The sequence below is a fragment of the Clavispora lusitaniae genome, assembly GCF_014636115.1.
Source record: "Clavispora lusitaniae strain FDAARGOS_655 chromosome Unknown tig00000105_pilon, whole genome shotgun sequence".
In the NCBI taxonomy this organism is placed as follows: domain Eukaryota; kingdom Fungi; phylum Ascomycota; class Pichiomycetes; order Serinales; family Metschnikowiaceae; genus Clavispora; species Clavispora lusitaniae.
The window spans coordinates 213,423-237,819 of record NW_027093978.1 but is presented as its reverse complement, the minus strand read 5'-3'; the positions used below and the strand labels follow the sequence as shown (position 1 = coordinate 237,819).

Sequence of the window (24,397 nt, the reverse complement as noted above, 5' to 3'; positions counted from 1 at the left end):
GCACTTAGGGGAAAGGTGCGGGTCACCGTTGAGTCTCCCCACTCCGATCCCCCACTCCGATCCCCCATTCCGAGCCTTGATTTCCTCCAAGTTAGTCCGTTTGAATTAATCCGACAAAGCAACCGGTGCAGTGCGCAGATTGGATTCGGCTAAGGCACATGAACCTAATTTTATCCGCGTGAATAATTCCGGTTTCTTAATTTCCCGAGCACTGAATATCACTCGTACCACTTTACAGAAGATTATGGCTTCGATGTATATGACATTACTAACCATAAGATGTGACCTACTATGAACTCCAGTAGTGAACGGTTTGCCCTTACATGCACAACTATGTGTCTTCACCATGTCATATGTCGGAAAGCGAGTACAAGTAACTTGACCATCTTTGCACTATGGAAGTCCAGCCCATAACCATGCACGATGAAAAAGAACATTCATCGAATGTGGAGTTAAGTAATAATAGGGAAAAGTTATCAGAAGATAATCACTCACTGGAAGACGATGATTATGATCCGGAAAACATTGGAGTTCAACTCACAGACACTAGTGAAGCTGACCAGGAATCTTCACTGCTTTTAACTACACAAACCGCTCCATCAAATGCTAACGAGGAAGTCATGGTGCCAACAAATAGCGTACCTCAACATGAAAAGGAAGTAGACACTGAAGCAAAAGAACATACACATGAACTTGAGCATGACACTTGGAAATCTCAGGAGGGAAAAGACAATGACAATGAAAACGAACTAACTGGGACGAAAGATACATCTAGCACCGACAAGATTTCAGATATCAACCAGAAGAGCGCTACAACTACCTATACGGCGATTGGTAAACACAGTCCAAGCCAAGCAGCAATACCGAATGGCCTTCACGCAGAAAAAGCAATTGACGGCGCCAAACTTGATAGTGCTACACCAAAAGTGGACACTGCTCAAGATCCACCTAATAATATGAAGACCGTCTCCGAAGAATTATCTGCATCTAACGAAGTATCTCACGAGTCTGATGATGAAGAAGACGTTCAACAACAACAACAACAACAACAACAAGAGGAAGAAAAAGAAGAAGAAGAAGAAGATGACGATTATGACCCTTTGCAACTAGGACCCATCGAAAAAGGGAAACCAGATCTTCCTGCAAAGCCGCAAATGCAACAAGAGAGCGCACTTGCTGATGCATACAAAATGATCATGGAAAGTGAAGTTGTCAAGCAACCAGAGTTTCTTCAGTTATCTCAGGAAGACCAAATGAAAGTCATACTGGAGCTTCTCGCACAGAAAAAGATAATGTTGCCACAAACTTCAATTCAGTCTCCCTCTTTACCATTAACTTCCCAAAATGCACCTAATGCTAAAGCCAACCAGAAGTGTCGTCGACCTGATATCTCTATTCCTCCTACAAGGGAAGAAGAACAAGCATTCGCATCATTTCTAGAGGCGGAGACAACAATAACAAGGGACCAAGAATTTCCAGAGAATCTGAGACTTTACCTCGGAAATTTACCCAATAGTATTTCGAAGCAGGATCTTTTTCGCATTCTCAGTCAATATGGTGAAGTTCTACAAATTGAAATGAAGCGTGGTTACGCATTTGCACAATTCCGGACAGCAGAAGCTTGTTCTGAATTTATAGAAGGAGAAACAGGAATACCGCTCCATAATTCTTACTTAAGACTAGCGCCAGCCCTGAGGCCCAAACCAACCCAGCCTGTTGTGAGAGCTCGCGAGCGAGAAGAGAATGAGGATGATGAACCGGAATCTAAAAGACCACACAATGAACGGGAATGTCTGGTGTTCGTGACGAACGAAGCTGTTTCCGCATTTGTGGAAGAAGTCGAGGAAGCATTCAAATCCGCCGGCATCCTGTTTGCCCTTCAGGAAATTGGAGACAAACCACCAGCAGATGAGGTGTGCGAGGCAGCTTATCTGGGAGTCCTAGCTGCATGTGTGGTGAAGAATAACCAACTCGACATCCAAACATTCGAAGAGACGGAAGACGGTGGAATCCGCTTTGATGAATACGAAAATGTTGAACCAAGCGTCGCTGCTGACATCTTGAGAAAACAAAAGGATCAGCAACGAACGAAAAATACGCGAGGGGAAGCCAAGGATACTCAACCTAAGCGAGCGGAGGAATGGCAAAAAGGAGACGATCAAAATATTCCCAGACAGCCTCATTTGCGTGATGGGCCTCGGCACTTCACAGAAAACCACTCATATCGCCGTCCAAATCATCATCTGTCGTCCCAACGTCAAAATAACTTCAGACGGCACCAATACGGGTATGACAATGATCATGGCACTCACTATGCTCACCGCAATGGCCCTTATCGTGCAGATAATAACGATAATCTGTACATGCCGCAATACAACCAAACAAACAATAATCGATCCTCAAATGAATCATATAATCAGCCGCTCAATCAGCCATATAATCAACCATTCAATCAACCATTCAATCAACCTTTCGGTCAACCATATAATCAGCCATACAATCAGCAATACGATTCGCCATACAATCAACCGCAAAATCGAAAATTCAATCTGCCCTACAGTGAACCATATACTCAGGCAAATCAAGCACACTTCAGGAACAGGCAGCAATATAGGGGGAACAACGCAAGGTATAACCAACCAAACATGCCACAAGCACCATACAATCTGCAGCACAATACTCAACCTAACAACCAATCCTACTACCAGAATATCGCAAACAACTCTCCATTTAATCAGCCATATACTAACAACCAACTGTACAATAATAACCATGCATATGACCAACCACATACTGCCGATCAGCCTTATTCAAATGGTAAAACATACACTCCCAACAATATTCCAAACAACCAGTCTAATTATCAACCTTCTTATCAACCAAACTATAAAGGTTACGATCAAGTACAACCGTACAATCAAGTAAAGCCATTCCACCAGCCACATCAGAGTATCAAACCTAATTGGCAAGGTCAAAATCCCGAAAGCGGAAACGCGTTTCAACAAGGTCAAACCAGCACCCCGTATGGCAGTGGCCAACAACTTAGCCCTGAAGTATTAAGTACTCTTCAAAATCTCGACCCCCATGCTATGCAAACAGTCGTTTCTTTATTGCAGGGAAAAGTCAATCCTAACTCTCCTAACCAGTTCGTGCAGGCTAATAGCCAACAATCATACTCTTCAACTCCGCAAACCCAACCTCCTCCAAGTCAATACCAGTACACTCCGCGAAGCGAACCTAAAGAAGGAAGACCTCAAAATAGTTCCTTGATGGATATGTTGGCTCGCTTGGGGAAACCGTAATGAGTCTACAGTAAAGAAATCAAACACTCAAAGACATATATTGACCAAAGTACAGCGTAATTTAATGGTAGATCAGTCAACAACATCCGGTGTCAAGTCGTGTTGATGCTCTTGAGCTGTTTCTCTTGCGACACCATGTTCAGGTAAATTTTGGCGTTCCTCGTATTCCTCTTTCAATTGTTCAAACTCTTGCTCGTTTTCTAGAATACCGCTGACACCAATAACTCCACACTGATTGAAAATTTCCAAAGTTTGTTCCGCATCTGCAATCTTCATCGTCGCAAAAACTTTGTTGACTTCATCCAAGGACCCAGACCGAACAGCGGCTTGCATTTCGGGAGATAAGCTAGAGGTGAAGATTTTGTATTCTTCGCTTCCCTCTTCCGGAGGATTAACTATTAATTCAGAGCTGTCGTCGAGTGACTTCAATTGAATTAGCTGTTCATCCTCCCCAGCATTCTCCAATTGTTCCTTTCTTATCACCTCACATCTGGTTTTGATGTGGTTCACTGTGTTTTCAACATCAGCTTCAAAAGCTTTGCTTGCTGGCAAAGACGAATCCTTGAGCTTGGTGAAAAAAAGCTTCACAGCTCTGATAGTCTGGTCTTTGGATGCATGTGGCCCTGCCAATTGCGAAATATATTGCAATAACAAAGACTGGTAAATGATTTGCTTGGCTCCGTTGGTGTCGCCCTCGAGTTGGCGGTCAAATGCAGTCATAATCAAAGAATCCTTCTGATGTTCGGTGCAGATAGATGGATGTGCAATAAGGAATTGGGCGCTTTTCTCAAGCTCCTTGTAAGGAATTTTAGCAAACTCAGCAGTTTGCGGTAATACTTGAAGCTCATCAAACGCCTCTTCATCAGTCTTGGGCTGCAGAGACGAAGTATCTGCCTTCTGGGGAGAGTTGATAGTCTCAACAGTGGTGACAGTCTTCTTAGGTTGAGGAGGCTCGTCATCTTCTTCTTTGTCTTTATTCAAAAAGGAACGGTCAAAACCGGTATGGTAATCCTCACTGCTGATGAGTAAAGATTTTTGATACAACAACTCATCAAGCTTTATTGTTTGCTTCAGCAAAACATCATCGATTTTAGCTCTGTGTTCCTTAATGTATCCAAGCAACTTCTCACCGTCAGAGGCCGCTTCTGGGTGATCCTCTTTTATTTGAACAAATAAGTCCTCAATCATCTCGTTGTATGGTGGAGTGCTTTCAATTTCTTCCTTGGAGAATTCCAAGTCTTTCAAACCCTTGCGTAAATCCGAACCCTTTTCCTCTTTCAATTTTTCATAATCAAACTTTTCTTTGGGGTCGAAACTCTTGTTCAAAATTTCGAGGACCTTGCTTTGATCAAGAAGATCATTGGAGCTTAAGTTGTCCAACAAGTAGTCAACACGCTTGTTGAGCTTGGCATACATGGTCAATTGAATCAAGATCGACTTGATTTCAATATTGCGCTGGTGTCTCTTTTCATGAATGTCTCTTTGCTTCCACCTGATAAAAGAACGCTTATCAACATTAGGATGAACTTCTATATCAGAGTCATCGGACAACTCAATCTTGTCCCACTTAGAATAATCGATTGGCATTATGGCGCTAGACTTTAAGCGGGTTGTGGTTTAAATGATCTACTAGATATTCGAGAAGATTCGGTGCACGCACTTAGTTTCGGATTGCATCCTGAATGAGATCGACAAAACAAACACGAAACCGCATATTCAGAATCATGTGATATATAGGAAGAAGGCTTAAATGGACAGCCAATTCATGGCATTGAGTGCATTTTCCTTAGAAATGCATTAGAAGTTGCACATTGTTTGTGCAAATCTAATTAAACGGGGCCGTATTTTATTGATCGCGGAATAGCACAATGATTACACACCCTACTCAATTGATAAACGCTTGAATATGCATTATAAAATAAATAAGACGGCTTAAGCAGTGCCGTTTGGTCTCAAGCCACAGAAGAAAGCATATCCGTAACCGGTAGTTTCAAAAGTGATAGTGGTTCCCTTCTTGAAGTAGAAGACATCACCTGGCTTGACGGACACCTTGTATCCAGTTTCGTCCAGAATGTTGTACTCACCCTCGACTTCCAAGATGATCTTCATCTCGTCGTAGTCGTAGTAGTACACCAATGGCTCACCCTTCTCTTGTCTGTAGAAGCCACAAGAAATCTGTTGGTCCTTTGGAGCGTCGGAAGTGAAAATGTCACCCAAGAAAGAGTTGTTACCTGGAGAAGGAATCTGAGGAGGCTTGACCTCCTTACCTTCGACGGATGGCTTGTATAACATAGGCATTTTGAATAGTAGTAGTGGATGTAGTAGAGCTAAGTTGGATAGCAGAGAATAGTAGAATGATATCTCAAATTGGTCATTTTTCGTCTCCTTTATACTTGCAGATATCAGTAGCTGCAAAGTGTACTAGGACTTCTTATCTCTTTGTGTCTAGGTGCGCGCATTCACAAACCCGATTAGGTAACAAAAACCCGGGGGTCACTTTGCCGTTTCAGGGTATCAGAACCTCAAAGATAAATTCACTGCGTTTTTTTTTCTGGGTAAAGTTAAAATGTGAAATCAAGGCTGTAATTGGCATGTTTATCCATGGCATGCCTTCGCATCTGTATTAGTGCACCCGAAGTATTAATTAAAAAAACGGAATTACTTCCTATATCGCTGCTTACTTATCTTAAATAGGAAAAGAAGAACACAGCAGTGGTGATTAGTTCTTTTCTTTCATTAAGCATAAGAAACGCCATTCAGATTGAACAAGACAGAAAGTTTATTACTGCTTTGAAATTAGCAAAAAGAAAGCCCGACGCGGGGGTCGAACCCGCAACCTTGAGATTAAAAGTCTCACGCTCTAGCCATTGAGCTAGCCAGGCAATTTGAAAAACTGTAAGGACAGTTTTGGTATGATCTTAATAATAAAATATAAGATACTGAGGGGAGTAAGAATTACGGATTCAATAAAGATACTTCGTAACTTGTTAACTATCCTAACTTATGTTAATCTTACTTGGACTTCCCCCCAGGGTATAACCCCGAGTTTTATATCTCGTGATCGCGCGCGTCTCCTGACCGCACGTCATATGATCCATTCAATATCTTGCACGTGACCTGATTCTCTCTCCTAACATTCTCCCCCTCCTAGATCTCGGTCGTCCTCGATCGATAGCAGGTTCATGGATTGATGGAAGCCTGCGCGTAGGCATTGTTGTTGGCGGAGGTGTTGGGCCTCTGTCCGGAGGTGTATCCCAACTGAGTTCAGAATGAAACTGTTTGTCTAGTTCTTTCATGTGATTGTACGCTTGTTCGAGTTGACAGCGTTTCTCACGGGCTATCTTTCGATAGGCAGCAATATGAACTTTGGTGGTCAAGACAGGATCACAGTGTTTCCAGCGTACGTGTATGAAGATTCCCAAATCGTCGACTTTAGTAATTTCAGTGATGTCGTTGATTCGTTGATCTAAATCAAGTGGTGAGTATGGCGGTATGTGCAAAACATCGTGGTCTCGTTCGAGGAATGGTTTAAGATTTTCGACGTTAATGACTGGGTGCGTTGGCATATCAGGTGGGAGCCTGATTTCGTACGCGTTGTCGTTGATACGTCGTTCCACCGTAAACGGTCCAACGTAAGGGTGTAACCATTTGGTTTGAGAGTCCAGACGAAATAGATGTTTGCGTTTGATAGCCACTAGCTCACCAGGGTGTAAGATCAATTCACGTCGGTGGCGATTTTCATGTCTTTCCATGCTGTCTTGGGCCTGTGCCATATTCTCTCGAATTTGGTAAAGTACAGTGGTATGTGATCGTAGAACGTCTTTAGCATTTAAGGTTATGGTTTCGTCGAGCGAAACGTCGTCATCAGACGGAAGTTTGAAGTGAACACGAGGGTGAAATCCGTAGTTAGCGAAAAAAGGTGTAGTACCAATGGTTGTTTGATATGACCCATTGATTGCGAACTCGGCAATAGGTAATAGTTCTTCCCAGTTGAGGTCACTGTGCGTGAGTCGTAGGGCGCGAATTTGTTGTTCTACCACTCGGTTCATTCTTTCCGTCTGTCCATCCGTTTGTGGGTGGTTGACAATAGACATTCGTCTGTCGATCCCTAGGAAGTGTGAGAAGACACTCCACATGTGACTGGTAAAGGTCGGATCTCGATCAGATGTTATTGCTTCTGGTATTCCGTGTAATCGGACAACCTCTTTCATAAATATATTGAAAAGTGCTTTAGTATTGAGTTCTAACGGGGTCGGAATAAGGTGTACCATTTTGGTAAGGCGGTCGACGACCACTAAGACCTTTTCATTTCCGTTCTTTAACTTTTCCATACCTGTGATATAGTCCATTGATATTTCTGTCCATCGCTGTTGCGGGACGGGCATTGGCATGATTAAGCCGTATGGAGATTGTGTGGCAGTTTTCGTTAGTTGACAGACTTCGCATGTTCTCGCGTAAGCTTTACAGTCTTTGAGCATGTTGGCCCAGTAATATTGTCTGCTCAAGGTCTCACACATCTTTAATGCCCCGGGGTGATTGTTCAAATCCGCGTCGTGTGCTTGTCGTAATAGGAGGCGACGCACAACCCCGATCGGAACGCATAGTCGTGGATTGTCGTGCGTGGAGATGGCGTAGCGTAAAAGGCCATCGCATGCGGTGTACTTGCGAAGTTTGTTTTGTATTTTTAATTGTGGGTCAATAGGTTGCTTTTCGATTAAGATTTTGTAGACATCGACGAACTGGTGATCGTTGATGTATTCTTCCTTCATGACCTCCAAATTCAACACGTCAGGTTCTTCTAGTAAGCCGATTCGATTTACCGTATGAATGGTTTGAGGTTGGCGACTAAGAGCGTCAGCGACCACATTTTTGGGTCCTGGAATGTATTTGATTTCAAAGTCGAACCGTGCGAAGAATTCTAACCAACGTAAAATACGTGGATTCTGATGGGGTGTCGTGCGAATATAATTCAAGGACTGGTGGTCAGAGTATACGATGAAGTTTGTCCCACTTAAGTAGTGTTGCCATTTCTTAAGGGCGTAGTGAATTGCTAAGCATTCCTTTTCGCGTACCGGGTAATTTAATTGCGCTCCACTGAGTTTCTTTGACTCGTATGCAACGACTCCAAGAAGTTTGTGATGTTTATCCGTTTGTTGTAGGACGGCACCGATGCAGCGATCACTTGCATCAGTGTAAACGACATACTTCTGCTTTGGATCTGGTAATATTAATATAGGAGCAGAAACTAATCTGTCCTTGAGCTCGTTAAACAGTCTTGTCTGTTCTTCAGTCCATTTAGTTTTTTCAGCGGTGTAGTCGTATAGACTAGCTGCGATATGAGCGTATTTCTCAATGAAACGACGATAATATGTCGTCAATCCCAAGAAGCTTAATGCCTCCTTTTTTGATTTCGGGATTGGCCAAGTTCTTATGGCTTTTATCTTGTCTTCGTTCGGGGAAATTCCTTCCGAACTGATCACATGTCCAAGGAAATTCAACCTTGTTTGGAAGAAGTAACACTTCCTTCTTTTAGCGATGAGATTGTTTGCTCGGAGGATTTTAAATACCTCTTCTAAATCGCGCTTGTGATCCTTCTGCGTTTTCGAGAAAACGAGGATGTCGTCTAGATAGACAACCACGGTCTTGTTGAGAATCTTGTGAAATATTTCATTCATAAGTCTTTGGAACGTAGCCGGAGCATTCGTTAGACCGAAAGGCATTACTCTCCACGCGTACTGACCGTAAGGCGTTACGAACGCAGTTTTGTCGTAATCCTCTTCCGCGATTGCCACTTGGTGGTACCCAGAGTGAAGATCAAGGGAGCTGAAGACTTTCGCACCTTGAATGGTATCAAAGATATCATCAATTAAGGGTAGCGGAAATCGTTCTTTAATGGTGATCAAGTTCAATGCACGATAGTCCACGCACAAGCGTTTGGTACCATCTTTCTTGTGCACGAAGATCACGGGTGCTCCATAAGGGGAACCATACGGGATTACTCGTCCATCTTTCAATAGAGTCTCAATCTGCGTAGATAGTTCCTGTTTGTCTTTGTGTGACAATCTGTACGGAGGTCGGTGCGGCGGGGTAGAACCTTGGACGAGAGTAATTCGATGCTTTACCTTCCTATCAGGAGGTAGACCTGCGGGTAACGCGTCCGTTACAACGTCATCAAAACGTTTTAGGTCGAAATCAACAGGGACTATGCCTGGATGTGCATCCTCGTCGTACTCAATCCTTTGCACAAGGAGAGTCAGTATAACATTATTATGTTTTTTACATTCTCTTTCGAGTTCTGCGAGACTAATGTCTTCGTACTTCGTGTCGTTCTCGATCACGGTTTGATTTGGCCGGAGTTGCATCAGCGGATGTATAAGTCCGAGTCGCCGGTGATGGTCGATGATGAACGGGCGTCCTAATAGGATCTTATCATGAAGGTTTGGATAAACCACGAAGGGTCTGTACTCAATGTAACCATTCATTTCTAGTTTAAGGGTAACCTTGTGTGTTACCAGGTCGACTTCGCCTTTCTTAGCGAAGGTAAGTGTGCTAGGCTTAGCAAGTGCTTGTAATTCTGCCTTTAGTTCGATCGCCGTGTCGAGGTCGATGAAATCAAGGGGTGAGCCTGAATCGACGAGAACTCCGGGAAATGATTTATCATTCACGGTTACAGGGATCATGAAATCATCTAATGTGCCATATTTTATGGGCAAATCGGGAGCCTGCGAAAGGTCTATTGTTTTGTTCTTCTTTCGTTCTTGTTGCTCAACCGCTATTCGTTGAACTCTTAAGTTGTCGCTGAAACGATCGTTCACATAGCTTCCTTCCAGCTTTGGTCTTTTTTTGGCTGTTCTTTGTCAGCATCTTGGTTCAGATAATCCTTATTGGAACTTCTTTTGTAGTGAGAGAAGCGGTAACCTTGCTTTCTTTTAAAAGGTTTTGATTGGGTGGTGTTACTTTCCTTGTTCGTCGGGTAACGTTTCTCCCTGAATCTCTTACGTCCTCTATCCGCGGTTGACGCATCCTTGTTTCCTTCTTTGATTTGGAACAACTGGTGTGGTTTGACCACAGAGCGGTTTAACCTTTCGATAGGGATCTTGTACCGCTTCGCTAAGATTTCAGCTTGAGCGACCAACTCGCTGACCGTCGCTGGTCGAGGGTCAAGGTTCCTCAAAAGGCCTTGGAGCTGAGTATCTCTGATTGCTTCAATGAAAGCATACTGGTACAAATCGTCGATTGTCAAAGTCTGATCCTTTCCGTAGAGTTGGTTCCTTCTTCTTCTCCATTGGTCACAATAGTGTTGCCACGTACCTGCAGGAATATCCTGAAGCGTGTCATTCATAATTGAGAATGGAGAACGCGAACGTTTCTCTATTCCATTGCTTTTAAGGAGCCATTCGGCGAAAGACCCTAACTCAAACGTGTTCAGGTTTCGGTACGTCCGAAATGCTTCTTGAAGTTCTTCTTCGCAATGGTTATCTACCAATTCGATAATTTCTTCATTAGTCAACTTCTTTGTTGTTGAAATCTCTTTGATGATGTCGATCCAAGTTTGAAACAACTTCGCTACCTCTGGAGTGTTGTAGGTCAACATGGGGATCCTCTTCTCAGGGATCTTTCTGTTTCCAGTGGTAACAGGTTGTTGAATGTCGGGGGTGACCGTAGTGGATGACATGATTGACTGATGATGGATTCCTCTAGAATCGTTGTTGCGGCGCTACCAATTGTAAGGACAGTTTTGGTATGATCTTAATAATAAAATATAAGATACTGAGGGGAGTAAGAATTACGGATTCAATAAAGATACTTCGTAACTTGTTAACTATCCTAACTTATGTTAATCTTACTTGGACTTCCCCCCAGGGTATAACCCCGAGTTTTATATCTCGTGATCGCGCGCGTCTCCTGACCGCACGTCATATGATCCATTCAATATCTTGCACGTGACCTGATTCTCTCTCCTAACAAAAACAAAAGCCCGAGAACATACAAGGCCAAACGATCATAAAATAATTAATTTGCTTTTTCGTATCTTCTTATACAGCTTACTAGGTGTATGTTGCTATACAGCAAGCTAAAAGCTAAAGGCACTGGAATGATCAAATAACACAGAAGATTGAAAGTCATTATTTATTAACGTATATGAATTTAGTCATCATTACACAATTGAAGACATGCATCCAAAGAAGAATCAAAGTCCGCCTTCTTCAAAACAATTACATCCCTGAGCACAGCTCTATCGAGATTAGGGAATATCTCTGTCAACTGATTCAAAGTTTTCTCAACCTGCTCATCAGAAACTAGATGTGGGGGTCCTGATTCTGAGCGAGGTTCAGGATTCTGTGGAGCACTTTCCAGTGGAGTAGGAGACATAAAGTTAGACAAAGACTTAGTAAACATCTCTGCTCCGGCTAAAATTACATTAGAAGGTGAAAGTGATTGCTGAATATTTGTTGACGCTTCTCCTGGATGGAGAGGTTCGGGACGAATAATTGGAGGCCCTCTTTGCCTAAGTTCAGCGTCCCATGCCTCCATGTTAGCATCATATTCATCTTGACTAATAGTCAAATCTTGAAACTTTATATTCTGGATGAAAGAGATGGCACCTTGCATGGATGACAAGTAGTAACTAGTTTCTCCATGATTTAACCACTCTTCACCTCTGTAACGTTCAATGTAGTGCAAATTGCTAATCAAGTTTTCCGTTTTTGCCCTTATGATCACAAGAATGAGAATGGGAATGAATGAGTCTGCGTTAGTTTCCTGATTGCTGACTCGTAAAAAACTAAATATAATCTTGCAAGCATTCAAAATGCAAATGATTTTATCCCTTGGGGCACGAAACTTGTTTATCTTATTAAGCTCATTGATGGCATAATCCATGTAATCGATCGATTCAGAATTTCTCTCCCGTTTACTTTGTGTTATTGCATCCAAATCAACATCCAAATGAACACCCAGAATCCAGCTAAATTTCTCAATTTGCATCATGAATTGATAGTCTTCATGTACATCATCAAGAACTGTGGCAGACACGTTTCTTCCAAACTTCTTGATGGCTTCTGGAGAGAAACAAAACTCGTACAAGCGGTTCATTATCAATTTTTCAACACCTTCACCTGAATTTTCCAAGTCGACAGCATCCATGGATGCAAAAGGTTCATACTCGTGAAATTTTTCGTTCATGAATTCTTTGAAATGACTAACTGCTTTTATCATTTGAGGAGCTGTCATACTTCCAGATTGACGAGAGAAAGAAACAAGAAACGAGCGAATGTATCGCACCAAGGGATCTGCGCTTTTCTTTTTGAGCTGTGTGAGGAATATTTGAAAGTCAAAAGGCTTATGTGACTGCTGGTATTGCTCTTCTGGATTCACAGCTGGACTAATGCGAGAGACAGAATTGTTTCTCTTAGGGCGAGCTCTAGTAGGAGGCGGGCAATTAGATTGTTCGAGCTTAAGCTCAACGATAGGCTCACTGGAATCCATAGATAAGAGGTTTCCTTCAATGGGTTTTGACTCAGATGCACCTGGAATTTCAAGCGGTTGTACTCCCATATATTCAACCACAGACGGAGACGGAGATTTTTCTTTAATCTTAGCGTTGTTTCCTGATCCTGAAGATTCAAGAGATGCTTCTTCGTTTAAATTAGAGTCCAACTCCGTCTGTGCTTCCGATCCATTGCTTTCGTCTTTAGCAGGCTCACATGATGTTGTCTGTACTTCAACAGATAATGTGGACTGAGTATTATTAGTGGTATCAGAAGGGTTGCACAGATCATTCGATTTACTCTGGAAATTGCCGATGTTCTGAATATGTTCGCTCGAGTCAGATCTCGAAAAGTTGGCTTCTTGCGGTGTCTTCTCACTCGGATCCATATTAACATGATCAATTTCGGTTTTGTTAGACGGGCCCATATGAAACTGCTTCATTTTCTCCTCTAAAGAATCTGCATCTTCCGTTTCTTCCGCACTCAAGGACACCTGCTCATCATTCTTTTGATTCTCAACATCATACTTGCCCCATATTTGAAGAAGCTCCTCTCTGTCCTTTGAAGCTTCTGATGATTCCACAGTAGAAACAGCTGCTGAATTGATGCCGCTGATACCTGTTGTAGGTGTAGCCGCTTTAATTCGTGGCGAAGTGTCATGCTGCTCCTGATGAGCCACAATATGTGCGTGTGGCAGCTTTGCATCCGTTAGGGAAGCAGATAGAACATCAACAGAAGAAACGTGAGTATTAGGTTGCAACGATCCCGGAAACGATGTGGTTGTGGCGTTTGTAGTTGAGGTTGTTGGTGACGCCTTGGAAATGTTGAAAGTTAGGTGATTGCCAAAGGACATTGCATTGAAAAGTTTCCACTAATATAATATGGACCGAAATGTGGCGCTAATTTTTGAAGAACTAATACACCAAAGACTGCCTGAATGGTAAATCTTATACTCAGCGTCTTCTTAATGAGATAGACAGACCGAACAATTCCGCGATAACTATAATTTACATTCGTTTCTGCATAAACTATGTGCGCACAAGATGTGTGAGAACTCTATATCTAAGTGACCTTAATTCAACGTGAGTTTCAACTTCAACTTAGGCTTTTCCAGATCGGCGGACTCCTCGGTTTTAACGGGTGTAGCTGCTCTTGATTGTGGGGGAGATGGTGTTTCTGATGTATGACCATGAATGTAGATCTTTGTCTTTTTACGTTTCGGAGCTGAAGACTGTTCACCAGAGAAGGGACTTGCAGCTCGTGAAAATTCTCGTGTTTCCTCCAGCGAGGAGCGAGAAGAAACTTTTGACAGAGACCGTGAAACACTTTTTGCTGAATCAGAATTTTCCTTTTTCACTTTTACTTCCACTTCAGAATCATCACTCAGGCGTACCTTTTCCGTGCTAACAACCTCTGCAGGTTCCAGTAAATTCCCTCCATCCGAATTTCTCGCCTCGTTTTTAGATTTAGCATCCTTGTATATGGTTCTGTCATTATTTCCATTTGAGCGTTCTGTAATTTTTCCATTCATTTTTTTCTTAGGTGACATCGAGATTCTTGGAGTAGTAGAACTGCGTGTTTCTGGTGATTCGGCAAAGGGTGTAGCTGATAATGAGACACTGCCAGTTTTGGTTGAAATTTTCACATATCTCATTTCGTTCGAGGTTTGGGGAGTGCTTAACTTTTTCGGGTTCAGAAAACGAATTTTGACTTGTGAATTGTGGATAGTTACTATCAGTGAGGCAACATTAGACGATGTCATCTCCGGCAGATCCAACTTTCGTTTCTTGAATTTGAAGGTTAATGTCATATCGTCTTCTCCCGTTCTCTTAACCAGATGCGACTCCGAAGGAGCGGTCGTTGCAGGGTCATTTTTAACTTCCGAAGGAATATCTTTGCGACTTGGTTCAGGTAAGAGAGATGCTGGGACAGAGGTATCAGAGAGCACAGAAGGAGCTAACCTTAGTTTGAGTTTCGAATTCTCCTCCAGTTTTTCCTCTTCCGGGTCAACTCGTGATCTTGCAGTTTTGGAAACTCTAGCCAGAGGAAGACGGGTAGGCTCTTTCTTATTCATTTTCTTGTTGTCGTTCAACAGTATCTTAGCACTCAACTGAATCTTGAATCTGCCCTCTCGTTTAATGACTACTTTTCCATCACCCAAATGTTTTGCCACAATCTTTTTCTTGAGCTCTTCAAAAGGAACACATGGCACTGAAATAATAACTGGGAACGAATCGATCTCCTCGTACAAAATCTCACATAAGAGGAAAACCTTCCTCCTGTCAAGTATACTGATAAGAGATGTATGAAGTAATTCCCACATCGTTTTCATAAGTCCTTTCCCTATAGAGTAATCTCTGCGAAGAATTTCGATTGTTCCTTTAATTGTTGCTTTTGCCAACACGTCTCGGCGAGTATCCATTTCTGCTGTATGTGTCGATTCTTCAATAACAACCATATTTGTAGTTTGGTTAGATATACCCCCGCCACTTTCAAATATTTTCTCCAATGATCTGAATTCAGGGTCATCAAGCATCGAGGGAGTTCCATTCACTGCTGCTTCACTTATAGACAGAACAAGTGCATTTATCAAGAGACTTTTGAAGTACATGGTCGAATCTTCAAGCAAGTAAACCTCCATAAAGTACTTCAAAATTTGGGCATTTTTCAAACCTCCTAAGACAAATAAACCTTTGAACGCTAAGGCTCTGATGTCGGGCGAATACTTCTTGAAAGTCAAGAATAAAAGATCCTCCAATGAAATATCAATAAGATTGGTCCGTGCTAAGCGAATTTTTTGTTCAATGCAAGCATAAGAGACAACTGATTGATACGATGGAACCCAACCATCCAATTTTTGTATCCTTGAAAATTCCTCGACAACTTTTTGGATGAACTTTGCATCTTTGGAGTACGATGCTTCGGCTTTCTCCCTCTCCAAATGAAAGTCAACATTCAACTGCTCTGAATTGGCAGGAATTAAAGCTTCGGTCAAAGACCAAATGAGGTCCGACACATAATAGCAGTCCTGGAACTCATTATTAGAATTATCATTATACTTCAAAACATTAAACAACAAAGACTTGATACTTTGCGGTGTGTTTCCATCATCATCCTTAATCAGCCCTAAAAATCTGGGGATTGCCTTTTGCAAAAAGAGCTTACCAAAATCATCAAAGGAATTGCTGAATGGCACTGAACTATTCTCAAAGCAGTAAAGCTCTTTGAACGCTCTTATCAAGTAGCCAAGGCCAGCGAAATTGTTATTAGATTTAGAAATGATGGCAAGAGATTTTGCAGCTGCGATCCTTACTCCATAAAAGTATCTGCTGTCCATCAAGGTTCTAAGCAACAGTGTACAGTAAATAGTATTAGGCTTCTCCTGAGAGCCAAAATATTCGATTGCTGCAATTTGGGCTTCAATATCACGGTCTTGCTGTAACTGAGCTCCGAACATGTAGTCAGGTTGTTTCACATTAAATCTAGCAATCCATTCAAAATCGGTATCAACACGAATCCATTCAAATGGATCGAGGAACTCTTCGTCTCGTTTTGGCCAATCTGCAAGGTTCCAATCTTGCATTTCCTGTTCGCTTTGAAGAACATCCCCCAACTTGGCAAAAATGGGGGTGCTTTCACTATTTTCGTCCTTGTTCTTTTTGAGACGTCTGAACTTTGTGTTGTATTGAACGTCAAATTTTACAACACTATCCTTGATATCAACGATGTGTTCGTAAGGTGTACCGTCCGCTTCATGAACACGAATTGTCATGGGGCCCAAAAAAGTTTGTTGAACAGGATAAATTGGTGTATCGTTCAAATATGTGAGTGAGTCCTCAATGAAAGTTTCTGCTTGAGGGTGTACATTTTTGGGTTGTTGCAGTTGCGTCTGTCTAATCGTAACCTCGATCATAGACCTTTTCTTGTTGAATCTCTGGGTAATATTGAAGATTGGAGTACCTATACCGTAAACCCATTGTTTGAAAAACGATTCCAAGCGATTTCTGTTCACTTTCTCACACACATATTGAAAATGTTGAGTTGAAAGCGTACCATTCTGTAGATCGCCTGACATAGCCTGCAAGAATATTTTGGGTAACACTCTTGAGAGACCAAATGATTTATCTGTCTTCGTCATTCTTCTGTCAAGGATAAATAGTATGACTGGCGCCTTGAGACGCACAAATGAAAGGTCAGACTCAGAGATAGGAAAGTTGTAAGCTTGCATTCCTAGTGGTTTCTTGTTAACATCCTGTTCAACTATTTGGTCCATTTTTGTTTTGATTTGGTACCTGAATTCATTGGATCCCACAAGCGTTTTAATAAACTGGAAACTCATGTACTTTGCGATACCAATTGTGCACCATATATCATTGAACACCTGTGGTACAATGTTGATAGTAGACCATTGACTAGCTATGCATTCCAAGATTTCTTCAGTAACAGAGAACATAGGCTCGATAACATCAGCTGGATACAATTTTTTGTCGCTCATAATAGACAATCCAGCAAAGTTGTGATATGGATAAGCTGGACCAGACACAAAGGTGATGCAGAAGGATCCAAATGGATAGGATCCAAATTCTTTCAGAAAAAAATCTAGCGCTTTGTGAGCAAAAACACAGGTATTCGTCACTAAATCTTCATATCCTGGCAAGAAATATAACATCATCGACAGTGTAGACTCATCCTTTTCAATTTCTTCAAACTCCCCCAAAGATTCATCTTGTTCTGTTACACCTGCAGTTGCTTCGTTAAAATCAGAAAGCTCCTTGCTTTGGAAAGGTCCGACTGCCCACCCAACATGGTGTGCACAAACGGGATTGAAAATGGACCAAGAAACCACTTTTTTTCTTGGATCCGATCCGTGGGGCATTTCCTTCAAATTGTTAAAATCTCCTGTGCAAACGAATAAATCGAAATTTTCTGTATCGTCATCATCATCGTCATCGTCATCATCATCGTTGTCGTCATCATCACCACCTTCATTATTGTTATCATTGTTATCATTGTGGTAACCATTGTCGCTATCAATTTTTTCGTTTTCATTTCTATGCTCATCTTCATTCTTGTCTTCGCTCTCTTTCTCTTCATTACGGCCATTGTCATCAATGGAGCCAACTTTTCCATTTCGCGTTTCCTTTTGAGCCTCTAAAGTTCTCCGTTCTTCCTCATTTGGGTCCTCTATGTCCTTGACTGTACGAGGTATACTTATGTCAATAGACCAGGTGCAACGTTCCCAGAGATTATCAATGCACGGAACCCATGAAGATGTCGAAATGTTATATTCGGAATTGACGGTGTAAGCATGCCAAAGGTTTTTGTCCTCCGATTGGCACACAAAGTTAAGGCCACTTTTAGGGTTGCAAAGCTCATACTCCACTGTAATCTGGATGGGTGTATAGATATCATTATGTGTACTTTTGGAGCGCATGTGGAACGGAGTTAGACCAGTTGCAGGTACGTCAACAGAGGGCGTATGCAACGAATTCAAATCTGTGAGTTCAAGCTTTAAGTTCTCGGGAAGAATAATTGCAAGCTCTTCAGTGTTCGTGTTGTCGACTTGATCTGACGAGATTTGGTCTGGAGAGATAGTACCAAAGATGTAGTTTAGTTTCTGGCGTAACAAATGATGCTGGTTAATGCCGAAGGTCGGGCTAAATATGTCAGAAACATTCACAGTATTTGCTTTCACGGAATGCTCAAAGCGGGCTGGATCGTTGACGTAGAGTAAGTCATTATGAAGGTAGTTGGTCAGTCCGGAACCGTTGATGAAAACACGGCGGATTTTCATTTCACGACAATCTAGGCGTACCACACGAAGAGAGTTGGACGTGGGGATAATGGTAATTTCCGTCAGCCCAATGACTTTTCGCCTGGCCAAATCCACATTCAAACTCACTCGTTGATGGGCCACTTTTAGTGCTTGGGTAGAAAGATTGATATGTCGAGCCCGGTTGGACTTGGCCTTTGGAGTTCCGCTAATTCCACCAAAAGCTTTCGGAGTGGGGCCCTCCAGCTGCTGACGTTCATGTAAATTGATCGACAGCATGGGTTTTGACTGAGTTATTGATGGAAGTTGGTGTAACTTGGTTTTGCCTGTGGTGCACGGGTGCGCGCGTACAACAGAGGGAAGTGCTACACAAGAGAATACATCGAAAGACAGCATTGAGGCGAGGCCAACATATTAAAAAAGGTCGAACGGCACAATGCAACAAAGTTATGGATGCACGTGGATTTTTCAGAGGGAGAAATAAAAAAAAGAAAAAAGGAACAGAAATAATTGTCTATGTAGGTGATGCAAAGTACTTGTTTAACTAGTTGTGTTCACTCCTATACTTTATGTTGTATTGAAGTCCGTTTCTTGATAAGCCCAATGTAGGAATCCCAACAACAGTATTTTCATCTTTGATTATAGGAAGGTTCAATATTTTGCTTGGCGTGACTTGTGGAAATGCTTCAAGAAGCTGCTTTTTCATTTTCGAGTTATAAGGCTCGATAGTCACCTTGCTAGAAGATGCTTTCTTTATCTCTACCCACCAAGTTCGGTCTATAAGCATCCACGGAGAAGGGACAGAGACAGTTCTTCGTATACATGCAAGATCCTTCCTAGTTGGAGGCTGTTTGGACATTGAAAAGTGCAATAAACCCTCATCACTTTCAATTTGAAACACCACATTTAGATAAGTTAAATTCAATTTTCCCCTTGCGGCTTTCGCATACATTCTGATTCGAGGCATGGCTTGTCTCTCTATTTTTGCATAGGACCAATGCAAATGTTTAGCTGAAGAAATTGGTGAGACCTTCTCATATAGCCAACGTGCTGCAACAGACGGGTCCAAAGATAGCCACATATGTACCGGGACGGAAAATTTTATAGTTGCGAATCCCTTGTTAAATTCGTAAGAGCCCTGTTTCATAACGTAGTCATCTAGGGCCTTTATACGGTCATCTAGGACAGTCAAAAACTCGTCAACTTCGTTCAAAGTTTTTAGTAGGGACTCTTTTGAAAGTACTGCTAGATCGGGTCTCCGAAGTATTTCTTGTGGAACATACTCGTTCACCATGTATCGGAAGAGATTCCGCTTCGTCAAATGGAGGTCAGCATTTGTGTGGTCTTCAAACCACAAGACACCACTTTTGACACAAGTCTCTCGTAGACTCTGTTTATCGAACTGCAAGAGTGGCCGAAATACTGAGATTTGTTGCGGAGATTTGCTCGAGATAGGCATCGTTGCTCTGGGTTTCAAGCCGCCTAAACCATAAAGCGTCGAATTCATCTGAAGCCGTTGGAGGAAAGTTTCTATCCTATCATTCAAGTTATGAGCCAACAAAAGCGCTTGGATACCGAGCTCATCACACTGTCGTTCAAATGCATTATATCTCATTGTTCGTGCCACTTCCTCAAAGTTTGTGATCGAGGAGGGGTTTCTGTCATAGGAGAGTCTGTGAATATAGTGATGGGCACCCCAACTCTGTACTATGCGCCCGACTTCGTGTGCTTCTAAAGATGACATTTTTCTATAGCCATGATCTATAGTCATGGTGTGAATTTCAAGTTTTGGATCGTACAACTTCTTGTATTGTAACAAAAGATGAGTGAGACACATGGAATCTACCCCACCCGACAAGGCCACCAAAAGTTTTCCGGGAACATTTCCAGAGAAGCATGTCAAGAGATGTTGGCGGAAAACATGTGAGTTGATCATGAAATGAGAAGTGCAGATAGAATAGTCTGCAAAATAATGGCATATTGAGTAGAATTACAGGACTCTACTTACGATAAAAGTTTTACATCGAAGGTATTTAAGGAAACTTGAATGGAAAATCTTTATCATCAACAATTTTCGTCCCAAATGTTTTGCCGTTTCATGTGTATACCCCATGACATAGGGTATGGTACAAAATCGTTAAGATCCAGCTCGCACTATGGTCACAACAATTTATGACAGTGAACACAAGCCAACAGAGCCTAATATATGAAATAATAGTTTTATCAGACCACTTGAAGCCCATAAAGTTCCTTCCAGTATATTCAAAAAAGTTATTCATCGGCCTTGCCTACTGAAAATCCAGCTGCATCGCGAAATAAGTGAGTCAGCCTCAGAATCTTGGCTCTTCAAGTACTCAATGGCAAGGAAAATGTTAATGTTTGGTTTTGAAGAGGCATATCCACTAACTTTGTTCTAGTATGCAAGGAAGGTGGTCGTTTAGTCATACTGTTATTGAGTCATATGTCTTAGAAATACCAATATAGAGTACACCCGTGCACCAAGCGCCACTTCGAAGAAAAAAAAAAAGGTTAGGCGTAAGCTGACAATAACTTCTCCACTGTCATGGCCGAAGAGAACAATACGTTTTTCAACTTTTCCAAGGAGGAGGAAAGGGTGCTTGATCAGTGGGACAAGGCTAAGTCCTTTGACCGCACACTTGAGTTGACCCAGGATCTTCCTAGATTTGCCTTTTTTGATGGTCCTCCATTTGCAACTGGTACACCTCACTACGGTCACATCTTGGCTTCCACAGTCAAAGACATCATTCCACGTTATGCCACAATGAACGGTTTTCACGTGGAAAGAAGATTCGGTTGGGATACCCACGGTTTACCAGTGGAGCACGAGATTGACAAGAAATTGGGCATCACTGGAAAAGAGGATGTGATGAAGATGGGTATCGACAAGTACAACGCCGAGTGTCGTTCCATTGTTATGAGATATGCTGACGAATGGAGAAGAACTATCCGTAGATTAGGTCGCTGGATTGACATGGACAACGACTACAAGACTTTGTACCCTGAATTCATGGAATCCGTGTGGTGGGCATTCAAGGAATTGTACAAGAAAGATGCTGTTTACAAGGGTTTGCGTGTCATGCCATATTCTACTGGCTGTACCACACCTTTGTCCAACTTTGAAGCGCAACAGAATTACAAGGACGTGAACGATCCCGCAGTGACTGTTGGTTTCCCTTTGGTAAGCGACGAGAACACCTGGTTGGTCGCTTGGACTACCACACCTTGGACCTTGCCTTCTAACATCGGTCTTGCTGTCAATAAGGACCTTGAGTACGTCAAGATTTTTGATGAAGAGAAACAGAGAAACTACATTTTGTTGGAGAGTTTATTGAAGACATTGTACAAGAAACCAGCCCTGGCTAAGTACAAGGTGGTTGAAAAGATCAAGGGTCAAGACTTGGTTGGCCTTCAGTACATTCCACCTTTCGACTACTTTTACGACAGCTTCAAGGAGCATGGTTTCCGTGTCATTGCTGCTGATTACGTTTCTGACGACTCTGGTACCGGTATTGTTCACCAGTCTCCAGCTTTTGGTGAGGTCGATTTTACTGCGTGTCTTGAGGCTGGCATTATCAATGAGAAGAGACCACCTCCAAACCCCGTGGACGACAACGGTAAATTTACAGAAGCCGTTAAAGACTATGCTGGCGTCTATGTCAAAGATGCTGACAAGTTGATCATTAAGCACTTGACCGAAACCGGAAGAATGTTGCTTGCTACACAGATTAATCACTCGTACCCATTCTGCTGGAGATCTGACACTCCTTTGTTGTACAGAACAGTGCCTGCCTGGTTTGTTCGTGTGGGTGAAGTTATTCCAGACATGTTGGCCAACGTTGAGAAAACAAACTGGGTTCCTTCAAACATCAAGGAAAAGAGGTTTTCCAACTGGATTGCCAACGCCAGAGACTGGAACGTCTCCAGAAACAGATATTGGGGTACACCAATGCCTATCTGGGTTTCTGACGATTATGAGGAAGTTGTGTGTGTCGGTTCTATTGCTGAATTGAAGGAATTGTCCGGTCGTGATGACATAACCGATATCCATAGAGAAAGCATCGACCACATCACCATTCCTTCTAAGATGGGCAAAGGTCAATTGAAGAGAATTGAGGAAGTGTTTGATTGTTGGTTTGAATCTGGTTCGATGCCATATGCCTCTCAACATTACCCATTTGAAAGACAAGACGTCTTCCACAAGGCTTTCCCAGCCAACTTTATTTCTGAAGGTTTGGACCAAACTAGAGGTTGGTTTTACACTTTGACTGTCTTAGGTACACATTTGTTCAATACTGCTCCATACCAGAATGTTATTGTGTCAGGTATTGTCTTGGCTGCTGACGGTAAGAAAATGTCTAAGCGTTTGAAGAACTACCCAGACCCAACTATCGTGTTGGAGAAGTATGGTGCAGATGCTTTGAGATTGTACTTGATTAACTCTCCCGTCTTGAGAGCAGAAACCTTGAAATTCAAGGAAGAAGGCGTCAGAGAAGTTGTCTCTTCTGTCTTGTTGCCATGGTACAACTCGTTCAAGTTCTTGAAGGATGCTGCTGATCTCTTCAAGAAGGAGAACGGCGCTGATTTTGTTTACGATCCTTCCTTGGCTAGCGAAAATGTCATGGACAGATGGTTGTTGGCAGCCATTCAATCATTGGTCAAGTTCGTGCACGAGGAAATGCAAGCCTACAGATTGTACACTGTTGTTCCTAAATTGTTGGGTTTGATTGACAACTTAACTAACTGGTACATCAGACTTAACCGTTCTCGTATCAAGGGTGACACAGATGGTGGATTGGAAGATACAAAGAAGGGTCTCAACACTTTAACCGAAGCATTGTTCATTTTGTCCCGTTTAATGGCACCATTCACCCCATTCTTGGCAGACGGTATTTACCAAAGATTGAAGCCTTTCTTCACCACTGAAGAGTTAGAGAAGTATTGCGTCAATCCTAACATCAAGGATATTGCCTCCATCCATTACTTGGCTTACCCTACTGTTAGAGAGGAGTGGTTTGACTCTGACATCGAATTGGCTGTTTCCAGAATGCAGAAAGTAATTGACTTGGGTCGTAATATCAGAGAGAAGAAGATGATTTCTTTGAAGACTCCATTGAAGGAGTTGGTGGTGGTGAACTCTAACGAATCCTATTTGAAGGACATTGAGTCTTTGAAGGGATACATCACTTCTGAATTGAATGTCAGAAACATTGTCATTACTTCTGACGAGGAAGCTTACGGTGTACAATACACAGCAGTTGCTGACTGGCCTGTTCTCGGTAAGAAATTGAAGAAAGACGCCAAGAGAGTCAAGGCTGCTTTACCTAATGTGTCTTCAGATGAAGTTAAGGCGTTTGCTCAGACCGGTAAGATTTCTGTTGATGGAATTGACTTGGTCAGCGAGGATTTGCAAGTTCAACGTGGTTTACCTGCATCGGACACAGCATCTGGACACGAGTCTCGTTCTGAAAAGGATGTTTTGATCATTTTGGATGTCAACTCTTACCCAGAGTTGCTCAGCGAGGGTTTGGCTAGAGAGTTGATCAATCGTATTCAAAGATTGCGTAAGAAGGCCGGTTTGAATACCACCGACGAAGTCGGGGTGGAATACCAGGTTGTTAAAGACACTATTGATTTCGAGAATGTGTTGAAGAACAACAGTGACTTGTTGCTCAAGTGCACCAAGAAAGCATTGCAACCTTTCTCGTCATCTTCCTCTGACGCCATTATCATTGACGAAGAGCAGGCTATCAACGATACCACGTTTAACTTGAGATTGTTGAAGCTTTAGAATGATTGCCTGTTTATAATGT

General features: G+C 42.3%; 9 protein-coding genes and 1 non-coding gene across 10 annotated transcripts; 2 read left to right on the top strand and 8 right to left on the bottom strand. All coding sequences in view use genetic code 12, as the record gives it.

Annotated features, from left to right (window-relative positions):
* Positions 1–395: 395 nt before the first annotated feature.
* Positions 396–3,302, top strand: NAB3 (Nab3p; the record flags this gene model as incomplete). The annotated part of the gene is made up of 1 exon (XM_002615809.2): positions 396–3,302. One exon carries the CDS (start codon positions 396–398, stop codon positions 3,300–3,302), a length of 2,907 nt encoding a protein of 968 aa, XP_002615855.2.
* A 72-nt stretch (positions 3,303–3,374) lies between these two features.
* On the bottom strand, positions 3,375–4,889 carry CDC37 (Cdc37p; the record flags this gene model as incomplete). Its single annotated transcript, XM_002615810.2, has 1 exon — positions 3,375–4,889. One exon carries the CDS (start codon positions 4,887–4,889, stop codon positions 3,375–3,377), a length of 1,515 nt encoding a protein of 504 aa, XP_002615856.2.
* Positions 4,890–5,234: 345 nt separating this feature from the next.
* On the bottom strand, positions 5,235–5,600 carry FOB63_003101 (uncharacterized protein; the record flags this gene model as incomplete). Its single annotated transcript, XM_002615812.1, has 1 exon — positions 5,235–5,600. One exon carries the CDS (start codon positions 5,598–5,600, stop codon positions 5,235–5,237), a length of 366 nt encoding a protein of 121 aa, XP_002615858.1.
* Positions 5,601–6,111: 511 nt separating this feature from the next.
* Positions 6,112–6,184, bottom strand: FOB63_005587. The gene has a single exon. It is a non-coding gene; the product is annotated as a tRNA-Lys (tRNA).
* A 216-nt stretch (positions 6,185–6,400) lies between these two features.
* On the bottom strand, positions 6,401–9,982 carry FOB63_003100 (Reverse transcriptase (RNA-dependent DNA polymerase) family protein; the record flags this gene model as incomplete). Its single annotated transcript, XM_066102301.1, has 1 exon — positions 6,401–9,982. One exon carries the CDS (start codon positions 9,980–9,982, stop codon positions 6,401–6,403), a length of 3,582 nt encoding a protein of 1,193 aa, XP_065958323.1.
* Positions 9,983–10,113: 131 nt separating this feature from the next.
* FOB63_003099 (uncharacterized protein) lies at positions 10,114–10,977 on the bottom strand (the record flags this gene model as incomplete). The annotated part of the gene is made up of 1 exon (XM_066102300.1): positions 10,114–10,977. The coding sequence occupies one exon, from the start codon at positions 10,975–10,977 to the stop codon at positions 10,114–10,116; it is 864 nt and encodes a 287-aa protein (XP_065958322.1).
* Positions 10,978–11,450: 473 nt separating this feature from the next.
* Positions 11,451–13,646, bottom strand: FOB63_003098 (guanine nucleotide exchange factor; the record flags this gene model as incomplete). Its single annotated transcript, XM_002615813.1, has 1 exon — positions 11,451–13,646. The coding sequence occupies one exon, from the start codon at positions 13,644–13,646 to the stop codon at positions 11,451–11,453; it is 2,196 nt and encodes a 731-aa protein (XP_002615859.1).
* A 219-nt stretch (positions 13,647–13,865) lies between these two features.
* Positions 13,866–18,962, bottom strand: TSM1 (Tsm1p; the record flags this gene model as incomplete). The annotated part of the gene is made up of 1 exon (XM_002615814.1): positions 13,866–18,962. One exon carries the CDS (start codon positions 18,960–18,962, stop codon positions 13,866–13,868), a length of 5,097 nt encoding a protein of 1,698 aa, XP_002615860.1.
* Positions 18,963–19,110: 148 nt separating this feature from the next.
* On the bottom strand, positions 19,111–20,502 carry FOB63_003096 (uncharacterized protein; the record flags this gene model as incomplete). The annotated part of the gene is made up of 1 exon (XM_002615815.1): positions 19,111–20,502. One exon carries the CDS (start codon positions 20,500–20,502, stop codon positions 19,111–19,113), a length of 1,392 nt encoding a protein of 463 aa, XP_002615861.1.
* Positions 20,503–21,129: 627 nt separating this feature from the next.
* ILS1 (isoleucine--tRNA ligase) lies at positions 21,130–24,375 on the top strand (the record flags this gene model as incomplete). The annotated part of the gene is made up of 1 exon (XM_002615816.1): positions 21,130–24,375. One exon carries the CDS (start codon positions 21,130–21,132, stop codon positions 24,373–24,375), a length of 3,246 nt encoding a protein of 1,081 aa, XP_002615862.1.
* Positions 24,376–24,397: the final 22 nt, after the last annotated feature.